At 38.1% G+C, this 23,736-nt stretch overlaps 1 protein-coding gene and 6 pseudogenes across 7 annotated transcripts; 2 read left to right on the top strand and 5 right to left on the bottom strand.

Moving 5' to 3' along the window:
- Positions 1-670: 670 nt before the first annotated feature.
- AT5G33393 (uncharacterized protein) lies at positions 671-2,829 on the top strand (the record flags this gene model as incomplete). Its single annotated transcript, NM_147991.1, has 6 exons — positions 671-1,057; positions 1,389-1,425; positions 1,517-1,825; positions 1,940-2,310; positions 2,530-2,631; positions 2,728-2,829. The coding sequence occupies 6 exons, from the start codon at positions 671-673 to the stop codon at positions 2,827-2,829; spliced, it is 1,308 nt and encodes a 435-aa protein (NP_680296.1).
- A 1,384-nt stretch (positions 2,830-4,213) lies between these two features.
- Positions 4,214-6,892, bottom strand: AT5G33392 (annotated as a pseudogene; the record flags this gene model as incomplete). The annotated part of the gene is made up of 1 exon: positions 4,214-6,892.
- A 2,570-nt stretch (positions 6,893-9,462) lies between these two features.
- On the bottom strand, positions 9,463-10,065 carry AT5G33391 (annotated as a pseudogene; the record flags this gene model as incomplete). The annotated part of the gene is made up of 1 exon: positions 9,463-10,065.
- A 1,717-nt stretch (positions 10,066-11,782) lies between these two features.
- Positions 11,783-13,687, bottom strand: AT5G33389 (annotated as a pseudogene; the record flags this gene model as incomplete). Its single annotated transcript has 1 exon — positions 11,783-13,687.
- Positions 13,688-14,998: 1,311 nt separating this feature from the next.
- Positions 14,999-17,752, bottom strand: AT5G33388 (annotated as a pseudogene; the record flags this gene model as incomplete). The annotated part of the gene is made up of 1 exon: positions 14,999-17,752.
- Positions 17,753-18,952: 1,200 nt separating this feature from the next.
- AT5G33387 lies at positions 18,953-19,555 on the bottom strand (annotated as a pseudogene; the record flags this gene model as incomplete). The annotated part of the gene is made up of 1 exon: positions 18,953-19,555.
- A 2,332-nt stretch (positions 19,556-21,887) lies between these two features.
- Positions 21,888-23,474, top strand: AT5G33386 (annotated as a pseudogene; the record flags this gene model as incomplete). Its single annotated transcript has 1 exon — positions 21,888-23,474.
- Between the last annotated feature and the right edge of the window lie 262 nt (positions 23,475-23,736).

The raw sequence follows: 23,736 nt of genomic DNA, 5'->3' as shown, positions 1-23,736 counted from the left end.
ACTATAAATAAATTTAAAATATTAATTTAAAATACTTTTATAATTACTTTTTGTAAATATTAAAATTTTAAAAATTGATTTTTTCACAATTTCATATATTTTATATATTATAATTTCATATTTAGTGAAAAATATGAAGTTTTACCAATTATTATTTTTATTTTATTAACCATTGATATATTACCTTTACATATATAGCCCGCAGGCCGACCTGCAAATTGTTTTTATTAAAACATTTATAATCTTACATATGATTTAGAAAGGTTTGATTAATTGATCTTTCATAAGATAAAACCAATTTGATGAGAGTTTAAATACACAACCTAAAGATTTAAAATGACATTGTAATTATAATTAATTAATCAGATAGAAGCCTCTCCTACAAGTAGAGTCTCTTTGTCTTTTGTCTCATTCTTCAAGACTTAGTGTAAAACATGAATCCATATATAACTTAAAGATGCACTATTACTACATTGTTATGTTGCTACTGCTACAACAATTTTGTCGCCGCAACTATTAGTTCTGTCGTCACACTTAAACTGTTGCACATGGTAGCTACTTAGTACTAAGTTATAAACTCGAAAATGGTAGCCAAAATTAGGGTTCTTGCCGACGATTCACTTTAGAACTTATTTGCATCTTATTCTTCCTCTCCGTCGGGGAAAAAATAATGTCAGCTAGTCAGATCTCCAAATCTGATGCCAACAACAGCAAGATGAGTTTCGGGCAGGGAAGTTATGGACATTCGAGCTGGGGTCGATCTTGCAACTGTGGTAGATCCACAACCAAGATAAAGTCATGGACCGATGATAATTCGGGAAGACGATTCTTCAGATGTGATGTTCATGGCTTTGTTTCTTGGTCTGACGTTGAGAAACAATGCACTTGGCAAAAATTGAGCTTATTGGAGGCAAGAGATGAATTGAAGGCTTTGAAGGAGTCTCTTAGAACACCAATTAATCAACAAGCGATCAAAGAAGAAGAAGAAACGAAGAAGCTTGAAGAAGAGACGAAGAAGCTTGAAGTAGAGAAAAAAACGCTTGAAGAAGAGAAGAAGGTATGGAAAGAGAAGGAAAAATTGCACAACCAATTGCAATCTCGTGGGCACGTTTCATTGTTACCTTAGCCATAATCATTGCAATTTTGAAGTAGTTTGATATGATATATTTATGTTCCTTGTTTGGTGTATGATATATGTTATGTACGTTTGATCTAGTTCTGTAATGGAGATTCCTTGTTTGGTGTATGCATGATGTTATGTTAGTTTGATCTTATGTTCTATAATGGAGATTCCTTAAGTTTTTGGTGTATGATATTATGTAATGTACGTTTCATCAAGTTCTGTAATGGAGATTTCTTGTTTGGTGTATATATGCATGTTATTTAAGTTTGATCTTATGTTCTGTAATGGAGATTCCTTGTTTGGTGTATGCATTGATTTCGTTTTACTCAAAGTGTGCAGAGTTTTCAGCAGAAGTCAGAGTTTTCAGTAGAAGTCTTAAGTTTTCATGAAAAGCCAAAACTCGATCTCCACTGATGCTGGCTTCTGATTCTGTAACTTTGAGAATTGATACTTCAAATGTGCATCAAGAAGTGGTGATTTCTATGGTGAACAATGGAGACAATATAGTGCAAGACGTGATGCAGCAGCAAGAAGGGTGTGATTATGCAGTGTTGATTCGCAAAACAGAGTTTTCCAAAGCCACTATGATGTTGACAAAGAGTGGTGCGGTTCAGCCAAAAGCATTTATTTTGCCAACTCCACAGGTACCAGCTTCTAAATTGGAACCAAGCCTTCGATTTAACAATGAATCACTGGTTGTCGGTAAGGCTTGCCACTCTAGTTCGGACGTTGATACTTTGTTGCTTCATCTAAAAGAGCAATTACAAGTTTTAGATATTGAAGAAGCTTATGTGTTGTCTCCAAAGTCAGCATGAGTCACTAACCAGCAAATGGTATACCAAGTGCTCGATACAATGTCACCACAGAAAGAAAGACTGAAGAAGAGGAAGCTGAGTTTGTCTCCTAAAAATTGGATGTTCAAGTTCAAAAACCTGCCACATACAAGATATTGGGTACAAGAGAAGCTATGGTTTAAGGAGTCAATGGCAGCTAATGTTGATAAAGAGGAATTGTGTTTGGTGACTGACTCACTTCTGAAACCAAAAACGTGGCAGAGCAAGGATTCACTTTTGGTGATAGAACTGAGCCACCAACAGGAAATTCTTTCGGAGAAGCAATCCGACATGGAGATGGCTTTATTCAAAGAGAGGTCTAGAAGCAAGAAGATGTTGGTTATAAATCCTCGGGTGATTAAGCAGAGAAACAATTCCTTGGTGGAGTGTTTGTATCATGAATCAACAAGTATCACTGATAAAAGGAAACCAAGAAACTATCCTAGGGCTTGGAAATAGAAGTTCAAACCTCAGCTTTTTGACAGCAAAGATAGAAAATCTGTCAGTTTTTGTTCTCATGCTAAAGTTGGATTAGAGAGGAAGAGAAGAAGATTTTGGAGCCTTTGACTGCAGAAACACGCTCATATGTTTCACGATGACGCACCTGTCACCATATCTCTGAATGAGACGGTTATAGTGCAGCCTTCTTTTGCATCTCAACAGGCTCCTCAGAGGGTTAAAAGACTACAAAGTAGAAGGAAGCAGAGGAGGTGTTTCAAATCCTTGAGATTCAAGTTTAAAAACAGAACAAGGTAAGGTATGGAAGTAGAGCTGGCACCAATACAAGTCAAGCAACAATTGCTTCAAGCACAACAATACACGTGGAATAATGATGATCAAAGAAGGAAACCAAAACATTCAGTGGTTGATTAGAATGATTTCTTTTCAATGATTGAAGAAGATAATATGTGTTTGATTGATTGATTCTCGCTAATAGAGAAAGGTTTACATATAATGTGTTTGCTAAACTGAATAAACAAACCAAAATACATCACTAAACCATATATTAACCAAAGACTACAGAAACAAGCTCTTAATCCTGTCACAATACTCCCTTCTCGAGAACATCATTGTCCTCAATGATGAAAACCTTTGCTGCCTTGTTTTAGTTGAGACGAATCCAATACCTGGAGATTCTACATCCTCACTGCAACATGATAGCTCTGGTGGCTTTTGAAAGTGGAACACTCCATAAGCACAAAACTCAGCAAGAGAATTAGCTCAACCACGGAAGAAAGAACTAAGTAAGAACAAAAGAAAGGAAAGCTTCAGAACAAAAGATGGGCCTGTCCGCAAGGAAGAAAGAACTAAGTAAGAACAAAAGAAAGGAAAGCTTCAATCAGATTTCTCCAAATTATTAGATTCTGCATTGATCCTATCTTAATTCCAAAAGCTAGCTAATGAACATATCAGTTGATACCTTCAATCTGTGATTAACGGCGGGATGGATATAATGAACAGATCAGTTTATACCTTCAATCTTTAATCAGCTGCATCAAAGGAACACAAACATGCCAAAGATGTTAACATAACAAAGATGCAAAAGAATCATAAAGCTTTAGAAAATCAAGCAGTAAATCAAAACATAGAACAAAGCAAATCACATAAAAGTAAACTGAAAAGCTATCATAGAACAATCAGGCATCTAGGCAACAAATACTTTTGACAATCTATGATTAAAAATACTTACAACTGCAGAATCAGATGCAAATAAAGATCTACAGAGAACTTTTACTTTAGATAACAATTTTATAGAGACTATGAACAAAAACCAACTAAAGATACAACAAACACAAACCATAGACAAATAAGCAACCAGAGAACCGTTCCAGCTCCTTAATAAGCAACCACGCCCAAGAGAAGTGCCAAAACAAAAGCCAATAATCAAACCCATGAACTATAAGAATCAAATACACGACTAAGAATCCAATAATCAAACCCATGAACTATAAGAATCCAATAATCAAACCCATGAAAAATATATATAAGATGTAAGAATCAAACTCGTCTCCATTGGTTCACATAAACTCAATATAAAATCATGACTTAGAGATATATCATACTCTCAAACAATGGTCAGAAGCTCAATCCGTAACACCTAAAAACCAACTTTGAGAATTCAATCCCACTTTGAGATTTCAATCTTGTTTGATTAGGCGTAAGGACAAGTCATAAGAATGTCAGATTCGATCTCATTGAATATTGGTGTCTGCAGGTGATGTATATATATGTATGTAAATATATGTATGTAAATTTTAAATGACCTTTCGAATGGTGCCAATTCTACACAATTGAGCAGAATATATGTATGAGCAATGTGTTTGTCATCATCGGTTAACCACTCATAATATAATTTTCCACTTCCACTTCCGACATGTCTAAATAATGCTAGCACGTCGTCGTACGAGTAGATGTACTGTTGAGCAAAACCACTAGCATGTTGTCTCTGAGCACTACTCGACACAATAGTCGCTTCAGGATTAAAGTGGTCAGAGCTGAAATTTGTAATTTCTTCATTAATAAATTGCTCCACAATTGACCCTTCAACACTTGCTTTGTTATTCGCCTTTTTCTTAAGATGAAACATGAATCGTTCGAATGGATACATCCATCGAAACTGCACCGGCCCACAAAGTTTGGCTTTTGTTGGTAAGTGAATAGTCAAGTGCTCCATGACATCAAAAAAAGATGGTGAAAATATCTTCTCTAGATTGCAAAGTGTCAGAGCAATATTACTCTTCATACGAACAACATCACTGACTTTCAAATTTCTTGAACAAAGTTCGCGAAAATATATTCTTACATCAGCAAAAAAAGAATCAAAAATAAGTTTATTATACAGATTACTTTATGGACTTCATTGGGAAGGAGTTTAGCGAATGCAAACAGAAATAGTCGCTGCATAATGACATGACAGTCGTGACTTTTCAAACCATAAATTTGCCACCCTTGATCAATGTGTATGCATTGTCCTATGTTAGACACGTACCCATATGGAAACTTCACCACATCTTTTAACCATGTAAGAAATGCTGTTTTTGCTTGAGGAGACAGCCTGAATATTGGAACAGGGGCTTTTCCAGACGATGTAAGGTGTAATTTCTTTCGATCACAATATAAAACGAGATATTTCCGTGATTTGATAGAATCTTTTGTTTTGCCTGTGACATTTAACAAAGTGTTAATCAAGTTATCGAATTTTTTTTTCTCGATATGCATCACATCAAGGATATGTCGAATCAGATGTGTCTTCCAATATGGCAACTTCCAAAAGATGCTATGCTTGTGCCAGTGGTGGGTCTCGCCATATCCTTCGATGTCACTATTTATATGACTGTTTCCACCACATTCCACTGTTTTCTTCACCCCATAATAATAAGCCAAGGGACCTTCCAGAATTTCTTCTCCTGACATAAAATATGGTGGGTCATCGTCGACAATATGACCCTTTCGAAAAAACCTTTCGTTTTGGTGAAAAACATGATCCGTAGGTAAAAATCTTCGATGACAATCAAACCAACTAGATTTATGACCATTCTTCAATTGGAAAGCATCCGTTTGATCTCTACAATATGGACACGACAATCTTCCATGAGTTGTCCATCCAGACAACATCCCATATGCTGGAAAGTCGCTTATAGTCCACATTAAAACTGCTTGTAAATTGAAATTTTGCTTCACTGAAATATCAAACGCGTTAACGCCATTGATCCAAAGTTCCTGTAATTCTTCTATTAGTGGTCGTAAAAAAATATCCAAACTCCGTTTTGGATGGTTTCGCCCTGGCACTAGTATGGAAAGAAATAGATATTCTCTTTTCATACACATATCCGGCACGAGATTATAAGGAGTAAGAATTATGGGCCAAAGAGAATAGTTACCACCAGACGATCCAAATGGATTAAAACCATCAGTACATAACCCGAGATAAATATTTTTGCTTTTGGATGCAAACTAAGGATTAAGATGTTGGAAATGCTTCCATGCCTTGCCATCAGAAGGATGTTGCATAACTCCATCAGGACATGTATGTTCTGCGTGCCAACTCATATGTGGTGCTGTCTTTTCGGATAGATACAATCTTTTGAGCCTGTATAAAATTGGCAAATAAAATATTCTCTTGTATGGAATATGCTTTCTAGTAGCCCAAACCGATGCTTTTCGAGGTTTGTACCTTGGATGCTCACAAAATTTACAAACTATTAGATTTTCGTCAGGATCACCCCAATAAATCATGCAATTATTTTGGCATACATCAATCCTGTGGTACGGCATACTCAAAGTCCGCATCAACATTTCTGTTTCATAATAAGTTCTTGGAGCAACATTACCTTTTGGTAAAACCTTATAAAACAAGTCCGCAGTATCATCGACACACGCTTCAGTTTGATTGTGTTTCGTCTTAATGTACATCATATCAGCAGCCAACGAAAATTTTGACAAGCCTTCAACGCAGTTGTCATATAGAGACTCACTTGCTGTATTTAAACGGTTGAAAAAATCTGCAATCTCAGGATTAGGGGCTTCCCAAGCATTATCTTCAACCGCGGATTCACAAAATTGTTCAGAATTTTCAGTAGTATGTACACTAATCAAAATGATAAAAAAAATTAATTAAATTATATAATATATTTTTCTATATATAGAATCAATTAAATTTGATAAACAACCTTCAACTATCTGATATGCACGTTTCTTTATAAATTAACTTTTATTTTCCTAATATTAAGTAATGCATTTATTTATTTAATTGTTTTTCATTATTCTTATGTACATAATTAGAAGTTCCAACAATTATATCTTTATAATTTAAATATTTGATATATTAACAAATAAATTTAGTTTTGTTTTTAGATGAAAAAATTTATATATATATGAAGTGTTATTAGATGACATAAATTATTATTATCTAACAAAATTGAATTTAATATTTCATTTTTTGTATGGACTAAGATAAATAAAATTTATAATATTTTTAACGAGTATAAAAAATAACTAATATAATAATTCTTATTTATAACACACCACTTCTAATTATTAATTTATGTGAGATGAAATTTGTATTGAGTTAATTAATATTTCTTTTAACCAAATTTTACTACTATATATATATGTTTCTATTTAATAGACTTTGGAAGTAAGCATTAAATGAAAGTACTAATGAAAGATCTATATTTATAACATTTTCAACAAGTACATATATATATATATGTTTCCCTCCATATTTAATATATTTGATATACATTAACAAATGAATTTAAGAATTTCTATTATAGATAACACAAATACATATATTTATTTACACGAGTTCTATCAGATGACATAAAAATATTATTATATGACAACATTGAATTAATATTTATATTAACCAAATTATAACATCACTGTTTTTTATTTTCATTTGAATATTTATCTTTAATAATAATAATAATTATTATTATCTTATATATGGACTATAATTTTTGTATGGACTAAGATGAATAAGATTTATAACTATTTCAATGATCATATATATCTAATATAATAATTTTTATTTATAGCATACCACTTCAAAATAGTAATTTCTATTAGATGAAAAATTTTATTATTATATGATGAAATTGAAGTAATAATAAGTATTATTATTATTTATATAGGGAATTTATGTTTTGTACGTATGGATTAAGATAAAGAAAATTTATAATGTATGAAAATATAAAATATATAATAGAACATATAGTTTTTCTTTATATATAGCTAGCACACCGCTTCTAATTATTAATTTCTATATATTTCTATTTAATTTAACTCGAATTAATATTTTTATTAACCAAATTTTAAGAGCTATATATATATATGTATATATATATATATATATTTATAGGAAGACTTTTTAATTAATTATTTTAAATTTAATTTCATTATATATATAACTAATAATTTACCTTGATTGTAGTATTGACATATCTCCAGTTGAGACAGTATCTCCAATATAACTAGTTTAAAATTTTCATTCCGGTTTAACTGTTTAAAATGTATTATCTTCGGCTTGATCATAGAATTGGTGTCCTTGCTCAAACTTCTCACCTTGAGCTGTCCAAACATAATAGTTGGGTTGAAACTCTCTATTATACAAATGTTTAGATACGGTAGTTATAGAAATAAGTTCTCCATTTCTACATTTTCGACATGGACACCATATTCGACCCCCATCATATAATCGATAGTTTGCAAACTCCATGAATTGACTTAACCCGGCTTCATAATTGTCGGATACACGTCCAATGCGTGGATTAATACGATTATACATCTACTTTCTTACGTCTTCTATATTATTGCTTGAAGACATTTTTTTGTTACAAAGAAAAGATAATAGAATAGAATTAAAGGAAAAAGAGATGTTTTACTCAAATGAAAAATTCTAAAATGAATATGAAAGAAAATTCATTTTTGTTGCTAGAAATGAAGAGAGAAAACCAGAAGGCAAAGATTTGGATGAATGATAATAGGTTTTTCAGTTAATTATCCTAAAACACCAATCATGTCGTTGTAGTATTTTAGGTTGTCAATCCAAATGGGTGTGATGCTAACAATCAAGATGTGATCAGAAGTCACTAAGTCAAGCCAAGCAATAACAGATTTTGGTGTGTTCTAATAGTCCTAAGTGAACATGTAGAAAACAGAAATAAGAAATCACTCGACCAACACAGCTCTTTGCAGAGCACTGGGTGTGGTCGAGTGACAAGTCGAGTAACAGACAGAAAATGTAACAGGGATACTCGACTGCACAGTCTGTTGCTAGACAACTGGGTGGTCGAGTATCAGGTCGAGTAACAGTAAAAAATTGTAGAAACTAAGCAACAAATGACAGGATGCAGTAAACAGCAGTAGAGTAAACAATAAAATCAATCAGATAAAGAATTCCCGAGGATGGGGTAATTGAGTAGTTTCGTTTCCTCAGTTTACAGGTGATTGACATGCTCAATAAATTATCCCTAGACAACAAGTTCATTAACCAAATCTAAGTGCCACCGCAAAAGAGACCCTCAAGTTAACCTAGTCCCAGACTCAATCACCATTGACGAGAGCTAACCTAACAGGCATTACGAATTAACGAGTTAAAGCCAAAATGCTCCCTGCAACCAATACCTTGGTACAGAGCCACGAATCTCTGGAATTAGTGGTTCAGACATTTCATCGAACAACTTTTGGGCGCGGAAAGGTCTGGGCTCAAATTTAGTTGATCAGAAAGCAATAGGCATTAAGAACAACTAATCTAGAAGGGATCTATCAATCAAACTCAATCACCTAGCATACTGAGAATTCTACACTACTCTAACCCATCCTCAGAAATCTATTCACTACTCAGACATCATTGGAGAGAACATAAACGTTGAACAGGATGAAAACATGATAACAACAATGTAACAGCAGGATGATAACAGGATGAACAACAGTAAACAAAATCAAGAACAAAATGCTGAATACTGAATAGATTAGAGAAATCCGGATTACAAAATGTCAAGAACACAGTGTCTGTGGAATAAAACTTAGAAAAAAAACTTCTTCTCGAAAATGGAAAGTACATGCTACTTATAGCAAAATATTCTGAAATCCTAATACTCAAAACGACGCAGTATTGGGACGGATTAAGAACTGTACTCGACCCAGGTGGTCGAGTGAGAGGTCGAGTGAATAGCTGGAGTCTTCTTTTCTTCCTTGTGCTCGAGTGTGTGGTTGAGTGCGAAATGGAAAAGACTCTGAAGCTCGACATCGAGTATGTAGTCGAGTGGTGGTGATGGTGATACTCGACTTCCAGGTAGAGTGGTGTGATCGAGTGATGGTCAGGTGGTGGAGCTGAAGACACTCGACCTGGGGGTCGAGTGAAGTGATCGAGTATCAATCGTGGTGGTACTCGGCCAGGGGGTCGAGTGATGAGATGAAATCGTGAAGTCCCATACTCGACCAGGGGGTCGAGTGGTCTGTTGAGGTCTTGAAGCTTCTACTCGACCTCAGAGTCGAGTGGTTTGACATGATCAGGTCTGCTTCTTCCAGTCAGCTCGTCAACAGCTCCAAATCACCTGAAATCAACACAAATATGCAGCATGCATGCAAAACTATCCTAAACATGGAAAGTGATGACAAATGATGAGAAATGGTATAAAACAGTGATGATATGATGTTAAAATGATGACAAATGGATGCTCAAAACATGCAAAATACACACTTATCAACTCCCCCAAACTTAGTTTTTGCTTGTCCTCAGAGCTGGAGGTGAAGTTTGAAAGCGGGGACTCAAAAAGCGGGGACTCAGAGCCAAAGCACCAGATAAACCAGATGAAATCAATGTCCTAGTTGATAGCTCTAAGCTGCGATATGATCGAATTCTACTCAAAAACGTTAGCCATGCCTTGTTATTAATCAATCCGACTCATATGCTCGACCTACACATGTTTTCAAATCTACCAATCCCTTTAACATTCATTAGCTCTGGAACGTGAATCAAGCAATGCATCATCAATGAACTCATTTGGTAAAAGGTCAAGAGACAAAGATGGTCTCTTACAGAACAGGCTTCAGTAACAGGGGATCTCTCAAAAAAATGATTAAGCTTTAGTAGAATGCTAAAGGTAAGTCTCAAGCTATGCATACAGAGATAAGATCTCATCTACCCAGAGTATATCAAATGAATCTCTAATGGTAATCCCATCTCCAATCCCAATATAAGAACTTAACTCTACCCTTTGCATTCATGAATCTTTTAAGTCCTTTTTCTAATCATTCTTTTTTTTCTTCTCTTAACTCTAGGAGAAGCTTTCTCAACAATTTGATACATCTAGCGGATTTGGATTTCTTTAACAACTAAGGTTCCTGTTTTTAACATTTTAAAACTCAGGGCTTTTGCCGATCTTCAATAGATAACAAGAACTCTTTCTTTTCTTTACAAATCCCAAAACCTTTACTAGACTTTTTCTGCTTCTTTAGCTTATTTCACCTAGAGTCTTTTACCTTTTCTCATCAATGAATCAACCCCTTTTTTTTTCTTTTAAAAACATCCCAACCCAAAGTATAAGCGCCCACCTAGTCCTATCTAGTCCGAAAAATGTGAACTAGAACTACATGAGACACTATCTCTATCGTTACGAACCTAACACTTTCTGCCAAGCTTAATCGGAATAAGACCTCACAAACACTCACAAGTGATATAGGGCTTGAAAGAAAGTCTAGGTTTGGGTTTGGGTTAACTGCTCGAATAAGGAGAGTCAGCTACTTGGATTAACAAGAGTGATCAAAATGAATAAGAAAATGCAAGTATTTTAGGGTATCCATGAGTTTAAATTTGATGCAGACATGATAATTAAAGATCAGATTCAGGTTCAAATTGATAGGGAATGGTATCAGATCATGAAAGTGTGGTTGAGTAGAGCAATCTAGGCATGGTTCAGTTTTATTTCAAATTCATTGACTACGCAACAGACAACTAGCAACGAAGGCACTGAGTTTATCCAGTGAACCAAAATGCTTACAAGGCTATCTAATCATTATCCCCTATGCATATGCAACAATCCTAAATGAAACACTCTAGACTCGATCCTAAATGTAATGCAACTACATGAACACTCTTTTTTTGTGAAATCATTTTCTGAAATTTTTTAAATTTTTTTGGTTTTTCTATGCCTTAGATGAATGCAAACTCAAATATATACACAGTGCAACACACACTTCCTGAGCCCTCCCCCAAACTTAATCACACAGTCCACTGTGTGAATAAACTTGGAAGAGAGTACTCAGGACAAATCCAATCACAACAGATGATATAATACAATGGTGAAGTGAGGCGCTTACCTCAGTCGAAGAATGAACGAAGTTGGTCGTCAATGGCTGCCTGTGATTGCTCCCAGGCCATAGACGAACTGCCCTGTTCTGTATCAGCTCTAGCAGGTGGGTATTCGACCTCATCAGCTCTGTGGCGGCCAGCAAAACTCTGAGGATACTCGACCTCTCTTCTTGTGCTGCGGTCAGCACCGCGGTCGCGTAAACTACGAGACTGCAGAAGTCGTCTGCTCCTCCTGCTAGATCGAGTGAGCGTGGTCCTCCTCTTCCTCCCAGATTCACGAGGCTCGAATGATGAATGCCTCGCAGGGACATATGGAATCTCCTGCTCTCTAGGCTCAGGCCTGCGCCGACTTGGCTCGGGCGCGTCATATCTCCTCGAGGGCATGTCCTGAGGGAGCTGTCCCTACGGAATAGCTGTAGTGGAAGAGGAGCAGCTGATCTTGTCCTTCAGAAACATGATAGCCCTGAGGCACTTGGCGAGCAACTTATCATGTTTCTTGCACCACTTCTGCAGCTTGCTGTTGTTCCTGTGAGCTTCGCTCAAACTCTTGCTTTCCCTCGCTGGAGGTATATGTTCACTGAAATGATACATGGTCGTATCAAACTCTGCCTCATCTATATCATCTGTCTCATCAACATCTTCTGTTGTAGCTCCTTCGGTGTGACTAATCTCCTCAGTTGGCGGACTGTCCTCGAAATAAAGATCTTCAAGCGCAGGCTTGAAGTCAATGTTTTTGCCCTCGAGAATCCTAGTAGCGTCAATGCAGGAGAGAAGAATGTTGGCGATTCTAATCGATGGATGCTCGAACCTGTAGCGGTGAAAGTCGCCAACCATGTCAAACTCCAAGAACTCACATCGGCGCAAATGATCCAAGTCCATCATTCTCGGTGTTAACCTTGGTTCTTTGAGCGGTACTCCACAAGCTTTCAGAATTGGCGTCACAACGCCACCCACGCATAGTGCTCCTCTCACCTTTTTCTTACCGTTCGTCAACGCCCACTTCTTGTATCCACACAGGTGGATCAACAGAGGCATTACTGGTGGTGCATTGTTGAGATCGCCTCTCAAGACATTCTTTCCCTTTGTCCGGCGGAGAATCCCTGTAAGCGCGGAATCTATCATCTCCATGTCCGTGTTAGATACGGTGCATGTAGACTCCCTGGAGTAGAAAACGTTGGCAACCGAGCGCTGAAAGTAGCGGATCACAGGACTCCGGATTTGATTGCTCTTGGACCGCGCCGAGTTTAGCGGTAGATTGTTCCCAATCGTAGCCCACAAATCCTTAAGCTCCTCCCTGTCAAACCTGGGTTTGGTTCCCTTTCCACTAGGGAAACCAAACAGTTCTTCCGAATTCTTGATCAAAAGCTGATACCGCTAATCATCCACTGAGAACATCAGGAACCCTAACCCCATGGTATCCAGCTCAAAGTCCGTGAGACCCTCATACATCTCCAATTGCAGTGTGGAAAGAAACTTGATTGTCTCCTCCTTATACGCAGCGTAAGGATAAGCCATGAGTGTCTCCAAATGACACTTCTCGAACAGATGCTGCACATCCTCCAGTAACCCCAGCTGGGCTAAAGTCTCATAGCAGGGATACCTCGTTCCCCAGAAGTCGTTCATCTAAAAAAATCTGATATACTCCTCCGCTGTAACCTCGTCGGGTTTGTTCTGCAGCTTCGTCTCCTTACACCATGACTCTGGCTCATACTCAGTTTCGATGTCCTCATCAATCAGCTCATATCTACTCGACATCGCCCTCTTTCCTCTGGCGATTTCAGCTCTTCTCTGATTACGTCGAGCAGCAGAGCGTTCAAATTCATCCATGAAGCTCTCGTAAACATGTTGCTCTCTCTCCGGTCTAGTGTACCAAGACTCAGCTTCGTCTACATTATAATCAGGATCAATTGAGGATTCTCCACTGTAGTTACTCATAATGAAACCTGAAAACAAATGAAACTCAAAGATAAACGTTAATACGTTAGCCCAACAAAACCAAAAACACAAACCAACAGAGTAAACCGATCGAGTATATCTTAACCGGTTCTGAATTTTTTTTTTTCGGTTTGTGGATTGTTGGTCGAGTGATATTGGAAGGTCGAGTGAAGTGACGGAGCTTGAGCGGTGAAAACGATGAGTTTATGTAGGAGTTGCGGTCGAGTATAGTGAGAGATGAGTTGCAGTGATGGTCGACTGTGGCGAATCGAGTGATTGGTGAACGAGAACCGGCTCAGAGATGGTGAAGAGAACGAGTCGAGTGATGAGAAAGATGACGAAGGCGTTGCGGTCGAGTATCCTACATGGAGCTGCGTGAACGGTGGTGGAGGAGAGGAGGAGGTGCTCTTGCCGTGAAGTCGAGTGATGAGGTGAAACGTAATCAGTGGTCGAGTGTTGAAGGAGGTCTTGAATAGGCGAGGTGATGAGTTCAAAGCTAGACTCGGTTTAGAAGTTGAGTCTTGTTCTCCTTCTTCTTTGTTTGCGATTGAGTGTCTATGGTGAAGAGAGAAACTCACGGCGGTCGAGTGAATGGAGCAAAGCGGTGAAGATGATGATGATTTGAAAACGAGTACTTGGTGAGAATGAGAGTGAGCGTTGAGGAATCAAGTGCGTGAGGAAGAGAGATGGTGAGGTCGAGTGGTTGAGAGAAAAGAGATGAGAGTTTGGTTGAGTTTGGATGAGAAATGGAGGTCGAGTTTAATGGGACTGGAAGAGATGACGAGGTGATGAGGTCGAGTTAAGAGGGATGGGGGTCGAGTGGAGGAGAAGAGATGAGGAGAGATTTCTTGTCCTTTGGTCTGTTGCATGGAGGACATGGGCGTCAGCGGTGGGTCTCACAATGTCTTCTTGTCTTTATTTTGTACTCTTTGTTTACTGAAAACCCCCCAGAAAATCCCGCAATCTCCTGTAGACTTGATAAACTCTCTGTAAGACTCAATAGCTTTCGTTGGTTGAGTAAAATGATGATTGAAATTTTTTTGGGTTTTAAACATCACTCATACTCGACCAATGTACTCGATCTCTAGGCCATCTGTAGAGTAAAAGTTTTTAATTTTTACTCTAGCTTCACGTTATTCCTCTATTCCTGAGAACCACAAACACAAGTAAAACATATCAAAAATAACAAGAAAGTAAAAATTATTTACAAGGATAATCATGGGACTTCCTCCCAAGTGAGCTTGTTTAAAGTCTCTAGCTTGACTCCTCACACTTATTAAGAAGAAAATGAATGATAGAAAGGGTCTGCATAGTCCTCTCTAATATCATCATCATACTCAGCGTCCTCCCTGGAGAGGTATACAACAGAATACTCAATTCCCCTTTCTTCAAAATAGGCTTCTTTCTCTTCAGGAGGGTAATATGTCTCTTCAGACCTTCTTGAAGTGAACTTCTTTCTCGGGATAGTGTCAATCCCGCCTTTAGGTTGAGCTTCCTTCTGCAACTGATTCAACTTACTTCTAAGTTCCTCAACAGTGTGGGCTAGCTTCTCTATAGTTTCATCTTGCTTATCAGACCTCTTATTAAGTTCCTTTACTCTTTCAGTCTCATATCCTTCTTCTGAGATCACTCTATCATTTCCAGAGGTTTTTCCATCTTCTCTTTACCCTTGTGGAGTTTTGTTGATGTCAAACTGCAACTTGATGTGCTTTCCAAGGTTGAGACTTATTTTCCCTTCCCTGACATCTATCACTGCTCCCACTGAAGCTAAGAAGGGTCTTCCCAGGATTAAGGGATCCTTATGCTCTACTTCCATATCCAGCACCACGAAGTCTGTAGGCACTTCTACTCCATTATTCATGACTGGTAGATCTTTCAGCATGCCGAAGGGTTTTCTGGAAGACCTGTCCGCAAGGATCAAAGTCAGGTCACAAGGTTTATACTGAATAAACTCTAACCTTCTTGCCACAGAGAGTGGTATTAGGCTGACAGAGGTTCCGAGATCGCACAAACAATCGCTGAAAGCTAATTCCCCAATGGAACATGGTAGAGTGAAAGATCCAGGATTTTCTAACTTCTCTTGAACAATCCTCTTATCAGCAGCTCGAGATGGAGTGGCATCACTTTCATAATCTGAGTCGTGATACATCTTGATCCTTTCCAGTATAAAATTTCTTACATCTTTGTGAGGATCAAGAATCAGGTTGAGAACTTCCATCAGTGGCATCACTGCTTCAATCTTGTCCAGCTGCTTCGCTGCAACAGACTTGTATCTCTCCATCCACGCTTTCCTGAATTTCCACGGAAGAGCACGTGAGGGTAATGGAGTAGGTTTGAATCGTTTCACCATTCTCTCGATTATGGCGGCCTTCTCTTCCGAGGTGGATTGAATGAGATGGCGAGAACCAACAGAATTGTTGAATTCAACAATAGAGACTTCAATCTGAGTAAAAGCCTCCCCTTCTTGAACATCAATGTCCCTAGTGATTAAATAAGGGACATGTCGAGTTGGCAGCTCTCGATCATGGCAGATGGTGATGGCGTGAGCAGTTGCATACTCCTTTGGATTCTATATTGACTTCCCAAGAAGTCCTGTAACTTTAGGTGCAGAGGTAGATGCTGATTGGCCTTCTAAGTATCTGACTTTGGTATTCAATGCCTCCACTTTGGCATTCAGGTCATTGTAGCTGCAGTCCAGCTTATGGTGCAATTCAAATAATTTCTTAGCAATTTCCATGGAGCTAGATGCTTGTCCCTGTAGCAATTGTTGTACCATCTGTTTCATTTCAGCATCAGGAGCAGCAGGACCTTGGTTTTGCGGAGGTGCAAACCCAGGTGGTGGTTGCGGCTGGTAGTTCCCCTGAAATTGCTGCTTAGGAACAAAACCTTGGTTGTAGGGAACAAACGGTTTGTTCTGACCTTGTTGTTGCTGTGGAGGATAAACTTGGTCTTGTGGATTAGCAACGTTGGTGCTGCGGTAGGAGAGGTTGGGGTTGTTGGTTTTAAGTTGTTGTAACCTTTGTAGCCACTCTAGTTGTTGGTTTTGAAGTTGGTGTAACCTTTGTAGCCACTCTGGTTGTTGTTGATGTAGCTAACTTCTTCCAACTGGTTACCCTCCCCATCTTGGACTTGATAAACAAGGAAGTGCACATGCTTCTGCTGGCTAAGAAGAATCATGTCCAGCTTGTGATTCAGCACTTTAATCTCCTTCCTGTGTTTGTCATCAGAGTCAGTTGTGCTTCTGACGGTCCTATCGCAGTCCTCGTTGTAATTACCATCTGATTGAGCAAGGTTCTCAACCAATTCTCAACCTTCTTCAACATCCCTTTTCTGGAAATTCCCATTACTGGCAGTATCCAGAAGCATTCTGATGCGTGGTAGAACTCCTCTGTAAAGAGTGCTGAGCAGAGAGGCTTTAGTGAAGCCATGATGAGGGCATTGGTTGGTATAACCCTTGAAACGCTCTCATGCTTCATAGAAGCTTTCACCAGCCTTCTGTAAAAAGCCAGAGATCTCATTTCTGAGTCTTGCAGTTCTGGCGTTCGAGAAGAACTTTGATAGGAAAACCTTCTTGCAATCATCCCAAGTGGTGATTGAGTCATAGGGAAGATTCTTCTCCCTAATGTGTGCTTTGTCGCTCAATGAGAATGGAAACAAACGGAGCTTGAATCCGTCTTCACTGAAACCATTGATCTTTGTTAGGTTGTAGAGCCTATTGAATTCATCAAGGTGGTCGAGTGGGTCCTCTATTGGCAGACCATGGAATTTGTTCCCCTGAATCATCGAGATGAGACCACTCTTAATCTCGAAGTTGTTGTTCTGGATAGCAGGAGGTGCAATTCCTTTCCGCTGACGGTGATCACGTGGTGCATCTCCAGCACCACTGTTGGCAGGGCCATTTTGTTGATTCTGTTCGTCAGCCATTTCGAGTGGTTGCTGGGGTACAAGGTTGACTGTGTTTCTCCTTTCTCTGAGTTCGCGAGCTATGCGGTCGATGTTGTCTTTGAAAAGGAGGTTCTGATTGTCTGTTGATCGATTTTTCATACAGCAGAGGTGTACCTTGATCAAGAAGACAACAAGAAAAACACACAGTTAGTAACAGAAAAGAAAATTGAAAAAGAACTTGATCTAAGCAAGTCTGAAATCTCAAATGTAACAAAAAAACACCCAATTGACAATGGCGCCAAATTGATAATAGGTTTTTCAGTCAATTATCCTAAAACACCAATTATGTCGTTGTACTATTTTAGGGTGTCAATCCAAATGAGTGTGATGCTAACAATCAAGATGTGATAAAAAGTCACTAAGTCAAGCCAAGCAATAACAGGTTTTGGTGTGTTCTAACAGTCTTAAGTGAACATGTAAAAAACAGAAAATCAAGCAGAAATAAGAAAACACTCGACCAACACAGCTCTTTGTAGAGCACTGGGTGTGGTGAGCACTGGGTGTGGTCGAGTGACAAGTCAAGTAACAGACAAAAAATATAACAGGGATACTCGACTACACAGTTTGTTACTAGACAACTGGGTGGTCGAGTATCATGTCGAGTAACAGTAAAGAATTGCAGAAACTAAGCAACAGATGACAAGATGCAGTAAATACCAGTAGAGTAAACAATAAAATCAATCAGATAAAGAATTCCCGAGGATGGGGTAATTGAATAGTTTCGTTTCCTCAGTTTACAGGTGATTGACATGCTCAATAAATTATCCCTAGACAACAAGTTCATTAACCAAATTTAATTGCCACTGCAACAGAGACCCTTAAGTTAACCTAGTCCCAGACTCAATCACCATTGACGAGAGCTAACCTAACAGGCATTACGAATCAACGAGTTAAAGCCAAAACGCTCCCTACAACCAATACCTTGGTACAGAGCCACGAATCTCTGGAATTAGTGGTTCAGACATTTTATCGAACAACTTTTGGGTGCGGAAATGTCTGGGCTCAAATTCTAGTTGATCAGAAAGCAATAGGCATTAAAACCAACTAATGCAGAAGGGATCTATCAATCAAACTCAACTACCTAGCATACTGAGAATTGTACACTACTCTAACCCATCCTCAGAAATTTATTCACTACTTAGACATCATTGTAGAGAACATAAACGTTGAACAGGATGAAAACATGATAACAACAATGTAACAGCAGGATGATAACAGGATGAACAACAGTAAACAAAATCAAGAACAAAATGCTGAATACTGAATAGATTAGAGAAATCCGGATTACAAAATGTAATGAACACAGTGTCTGCGGAATAAAACTTAGAAAAAAACTTCTTCTTGAAAATGTAAAGTACATGCTACTTATAGCAAAATATTCTGAAACCCTAATACTCAAAACGACGCAGTATTGTGATGGATTAAGAACTGTACTCGACCCAGGTTGTCTAGTGAGATGTCGAGTGAATAGATGGAGTCTTCTTTTCTTCCTTGTGCTCGAGTGTCTAGTTGAGTGCGGAATGGAGAAGACTCTGAAGCTCGACATCGAGTATGTAGTCGAGTGCTGGTGATGGTGATACTCGACTTCCAGGTAGAGTGGTGTGATCGAGTGATGGTCAGGTGGTGGAGCTGAAGACACTCAACCTGGGGGTCGAGTTAAGTGATCGAGTATCAATCGTGGTGGTACTCGGCCAGGGGGTCGAGTGATGAGATGAAATTGTGAAGTCCCATACTCGACCAGGGGGTCGAGTGGTCTATTGAGGTCATGAAGCTTCTACTCGACCTCGGGGTCGAGTGGTTTGACATAATCAGGTCCGCTTCTTCCAGTTAGCTCGTCAACAACTCCAAATCACCTGAAATCAACACAAATATGCAGCATGCATGCAAAACTATCCTAACCATGCAAAGTGATGACAAATGATGAGAAATGGTATAAAACAATGATGATATGATGCTAAAATAATGACAAATGGATGCTAAAACTGGCAAAATACACACTTATCAATGAATATACAACAAATAAGAATGAGGCATATATATAAAGATTTGAACAAGAGAGAAAACGAAACTGATAATTAAACAACAACTTGGTGGGATATTGATAAGACACCATCATAAATTTACTACAATAAGACTGTCACATAACAAGTTGCTTTGGAATCAACTTGCTGCAATTATAGTGTCGCAATAGTTGTGGCTTTAGAGACCAATTTGATACCGCACAATGAGTGGCCTTTGGTATGAGGCAGGGCAGTTATAAGTTCTCATAATTGGTACGAAACATAATGTGAGTCTCCACTTTGCTTCTAGTTGGTACAAAATGAATTGTTGCAAAAATTAAACAATATTAATAATCTTATTTTATCATAAATTTTTGTTAAAAAACCTGTTTTGTGAAAATTTACAACAAAGTTTTTGATACTAAATTCGTATCAAATTTAATACTAAAACGGAATGTCATAACCCATCGATAATAGATACAACTTTACTAGTTGTAATAGTCGTAAGAAGTTAATTAATATTCTATTCAACTGTTGTTACAAAATCGGCGACAAATTTTGGATTGTGGAACTTTGCAACAAAATTTTAACACAAGTAGTAACAAATTTGTTACAAAAACATTTGTCACGCAAAATGTAGCTAAGTGGCTACGGGTAGTAACAAATTAGCTACATTGTTTATTAAATCGTTTTTTGTTACTAATTTGTAACTGATAAGTAGCAAAATGTTGTTACAAATATATGTGGTCGTTAAAACGGTAGCTATATGGTCAAAACATTTACGTCAGCAAATCTTTTTCTTTTTTTGGATAATTTTGTTTTTCTTTTATCATTTGAAATTATGCATTTATATTGGGGAAATTTAGAAATATAACATATAAAAATTTATAAATTAGGTAACTAACAAAAAAAAGTTTATATGAATGCATTTTTATCTTTCTTAAAAACCATCACTACCACCACCACCTCCGGCCACCACCTCTTCCGGCCACCACCACTTCCGGCCACCACCTCTTCCGGCCACCACCACTTCCGGTCACTACTCCTCATAACCACCTCCGGTCACCACCACTTCCGGTCACTATTCCTCTTAACCACCTCCGACCACCACCACTTCTGGCCACCACCACCTCCGGTCACCACCACCTCCGGCCAGAACCACCTCTGGCCACTACCCCCGGCCACGATCAACACCTCCGACCATCACCGCCTCCGGCCACCACCATCTCCAGTCACCATAAAAAAAGTCAATTTGGTCAATATACTACCCTTTATGGTTAGTTACTATATTTTGAAAACTATAGTGTTAGTTTGTTAACTAGTTTAGAAAACATTACTCAGATAGCATAGAATTGTATGTTTATTCCTAGAATATCATATACCTTTTTTCTATATGTTTTTACTACTTGTGTAATTATAGTTAACACCCTTATTAGTAATTATTAAATAATATTATTTAATTCATTTTTAATAAAAAAAAACAAAAAAACATTCATAACATATAATCCACGTCATTTCACATAACTGCATAAACCTTTCGGTTTCTGCCTGAAAAAACTATTCATCAGCGGGAAAAAATCTGTCGCTTTCTCTCTCGACGGGAAAACGATTTCTGAGACATAATTTCGTCGCCGTTTTCTCTTTCTCTCTTCTGTTCTGGCCAAAATTCTTAGGGCGGAGTCGCATTTCTGATCCAGTAAAGTCACATCCCTATCAAGTCGCATTTGAACAGAACTTCTCAAAGTGTCGGTAATTCTATATCCTAACTGTATTTTGAATTTTCCGACAAGATTCCGACATCTAAGTTCAATAGCAAGTGATTCCCGCGACTTTTAACCGTTTTCCAAAAACTATCGCGAAGTTATTGATGGTTTTTAACGATACTTATTTCGACTTCTTTTCGCCGTCGTTGATTGACATATGGTGGCAGATTTGTTAGATCTGTTTGATTCGATGGCTGATTTACTGTTTGTTTGTTGACTGATTTATGATTTATCAATGCATCTGTCTCTGAGTTTGTTACATGTTGTGGTTGAGTTTGTTTTATGTTTTCTCTGAGTTATGGTTTAACCTTACATCTGTGGCTGAGTTTCTGTTTTATATTTTGGTTAAGTTTCTCTTATGCTCTCGCTGAGTTTGGTTTATGTTTTGGCTGAGTTTCTGTGATGTGGCTGAGTTTATTTTATGTTGTGGCTGAGTTTATTTATGCTTACGGCTGGTTTATGGTTTATCAGATGTCTGAAGACCAAGCAAGGAATTACCCTCCAAGACTTTACCCTAGAAGGGGAATACTGAAGAAGGAGATTTGGTGTCTAGTGGGTGGTCAACCTATCAGGTTTGGCCTTAATGAATTTGGTCATATCACGGGGCTAAACACAGATCCATTGCCTACAGAACCGTTTGAACCTGAAGCGGATTACATAACGTTCTTATGGAATTGACTGTGCCAACCGGTGAAGGTCCTAAGTTAGATGAACTTAGGCGAGGCTTAGTAGTGTGCAGAGCATGGCCTACTGAGAAGCGTAGATGGTTTGGGTTATTGACTCTTCTAGCCATTCGACTTTATGGCTTGCATCCTAACTCTAGGATACCATTTGAGAGTGTCAAAAGAGTTTTTGACAACGAATCCATGAAGATATCCATGGGGTCGGTAAGCATTTGAAGCCCTTGTTGATTCTATAAAGTTGCTGATGCCTGTTGGCAAGTCGTACACCATCAGTGGTATGACTTTCGTGTTACAGGCTTGGGCCTATGATTCAATCAACACCATTGGAGAGCGATTTGGGAACGTAGTCAATGAGAATGAGATTTCGTTGCTTAGATGGGGAAGCAACCGTTCCCGCGCAACAATAAAATCGATCATTGGTGAAGATATCACAACGCTTGGTAGTGAGGTAAGGTTTTGGCTCTGTTATGATAGTTACTGATGACTGAGTTATTAATTTTGATGGCTGAGTTATTATTATTGATGTTTGGGTTATTCTTATATGATGTTTGTCTTATATTGTTTAGTTATGACTTAGTTGTGGTTTAGTGATGGTTGAATTATTGTTAAGCAATGTCTGAGTTATACTTATTGATGACTGACTTTGAACATATTGATGGGTTTTATAATCTCTTGTGTTGTAACTGCGTGTGCATAAAATGGTTATGAAGGATGATGTAAACGAGCTGTTTTATACTTGGCCAGATGAAATAAAAGATCCAGCACTTGATCACTAATAACACTGTATTTTACTCATTTTAGGTGTGTATGTTTATCATCATTTACCTTTGCATTTGCTCATTGTATCATATTATTTTGCAACATTTTAGCTTATTTTGCATACTTAGGCATCTAGGATCATCTTGCATATGCATTGCATGTTTTGGTGTGTTTTCAGGTGCAGAAGGAGCTAAAAAGGACTCTACTCGATCCATTCACTCGACCCAGGCAACTATAGAGGAGGATGCAGTTTACTCGACGACCTCTTTACTCGATCAAGGATGCCACAGAGAAGGCTGCAGTTTACTCGACCCTCCTACTCGATCAAGGCAACCTCAGATGAAGCAGCAGATTGATCTACTCGTCTCTCCTACTCGATCCATTTACTCGACCAAGGGTGACCATCTCTACAAGACTTGTTGAGCTATCAAAGCGTCTTCGCATCCTCCTCATTCCCCACTTAACCAGACATCTGAGCATACAGATAGGAGAGGATGAAGCATCTACTCGACCAATTGATCACTCGGAGCATAGAAACAAAGGCGCAGACTTTGCAGCACCCTCTTTACTCGATCCCCAAGATCGAGTATTCGTCCAAACCGCCTCAAGTCTCTTGTCTTCTAGTGAATCTAGGGTTTCCAACATTTTAGTATAAATAGATCACTTTGGGATTTGTCCAAAGGATCTATGCTTTATCTTTCAGTTTTTCTTTGTGTTTATGAATCTTAAAACCTTAATTACTCTTAATCTATTTCGTGTTTGCATTTGATTGTTTAAGTAAAGTTGTTTAGCTTGTTTAGATCTACATTTTGGTATGATTTTTGTAATTTCTGGGTTTGTGTTCTTGATAATGTTGCTTGAGTGGTGATTAGGGTTCT

This window comes from Arabidopsis thaliana, chromosome 5 (genome assembly GCF_000001735.4).
Source record: "Arabidopsis thaliana chromosome 5, partial sequence".
In the NCBI taxonomy this organism is placed as follows: Eukaryota; Viridiplantae; Streptophyta; class Magnoliopsida; order Brassicales; family Brassicaceae; genus Arabidopsis; species Arabidopsis thaliana.
The sequence above is the reverse complement of the archived record's forward strand: the minus strand, read 5'-3'. Positions and strand labels throughout refer to the sequence as shown.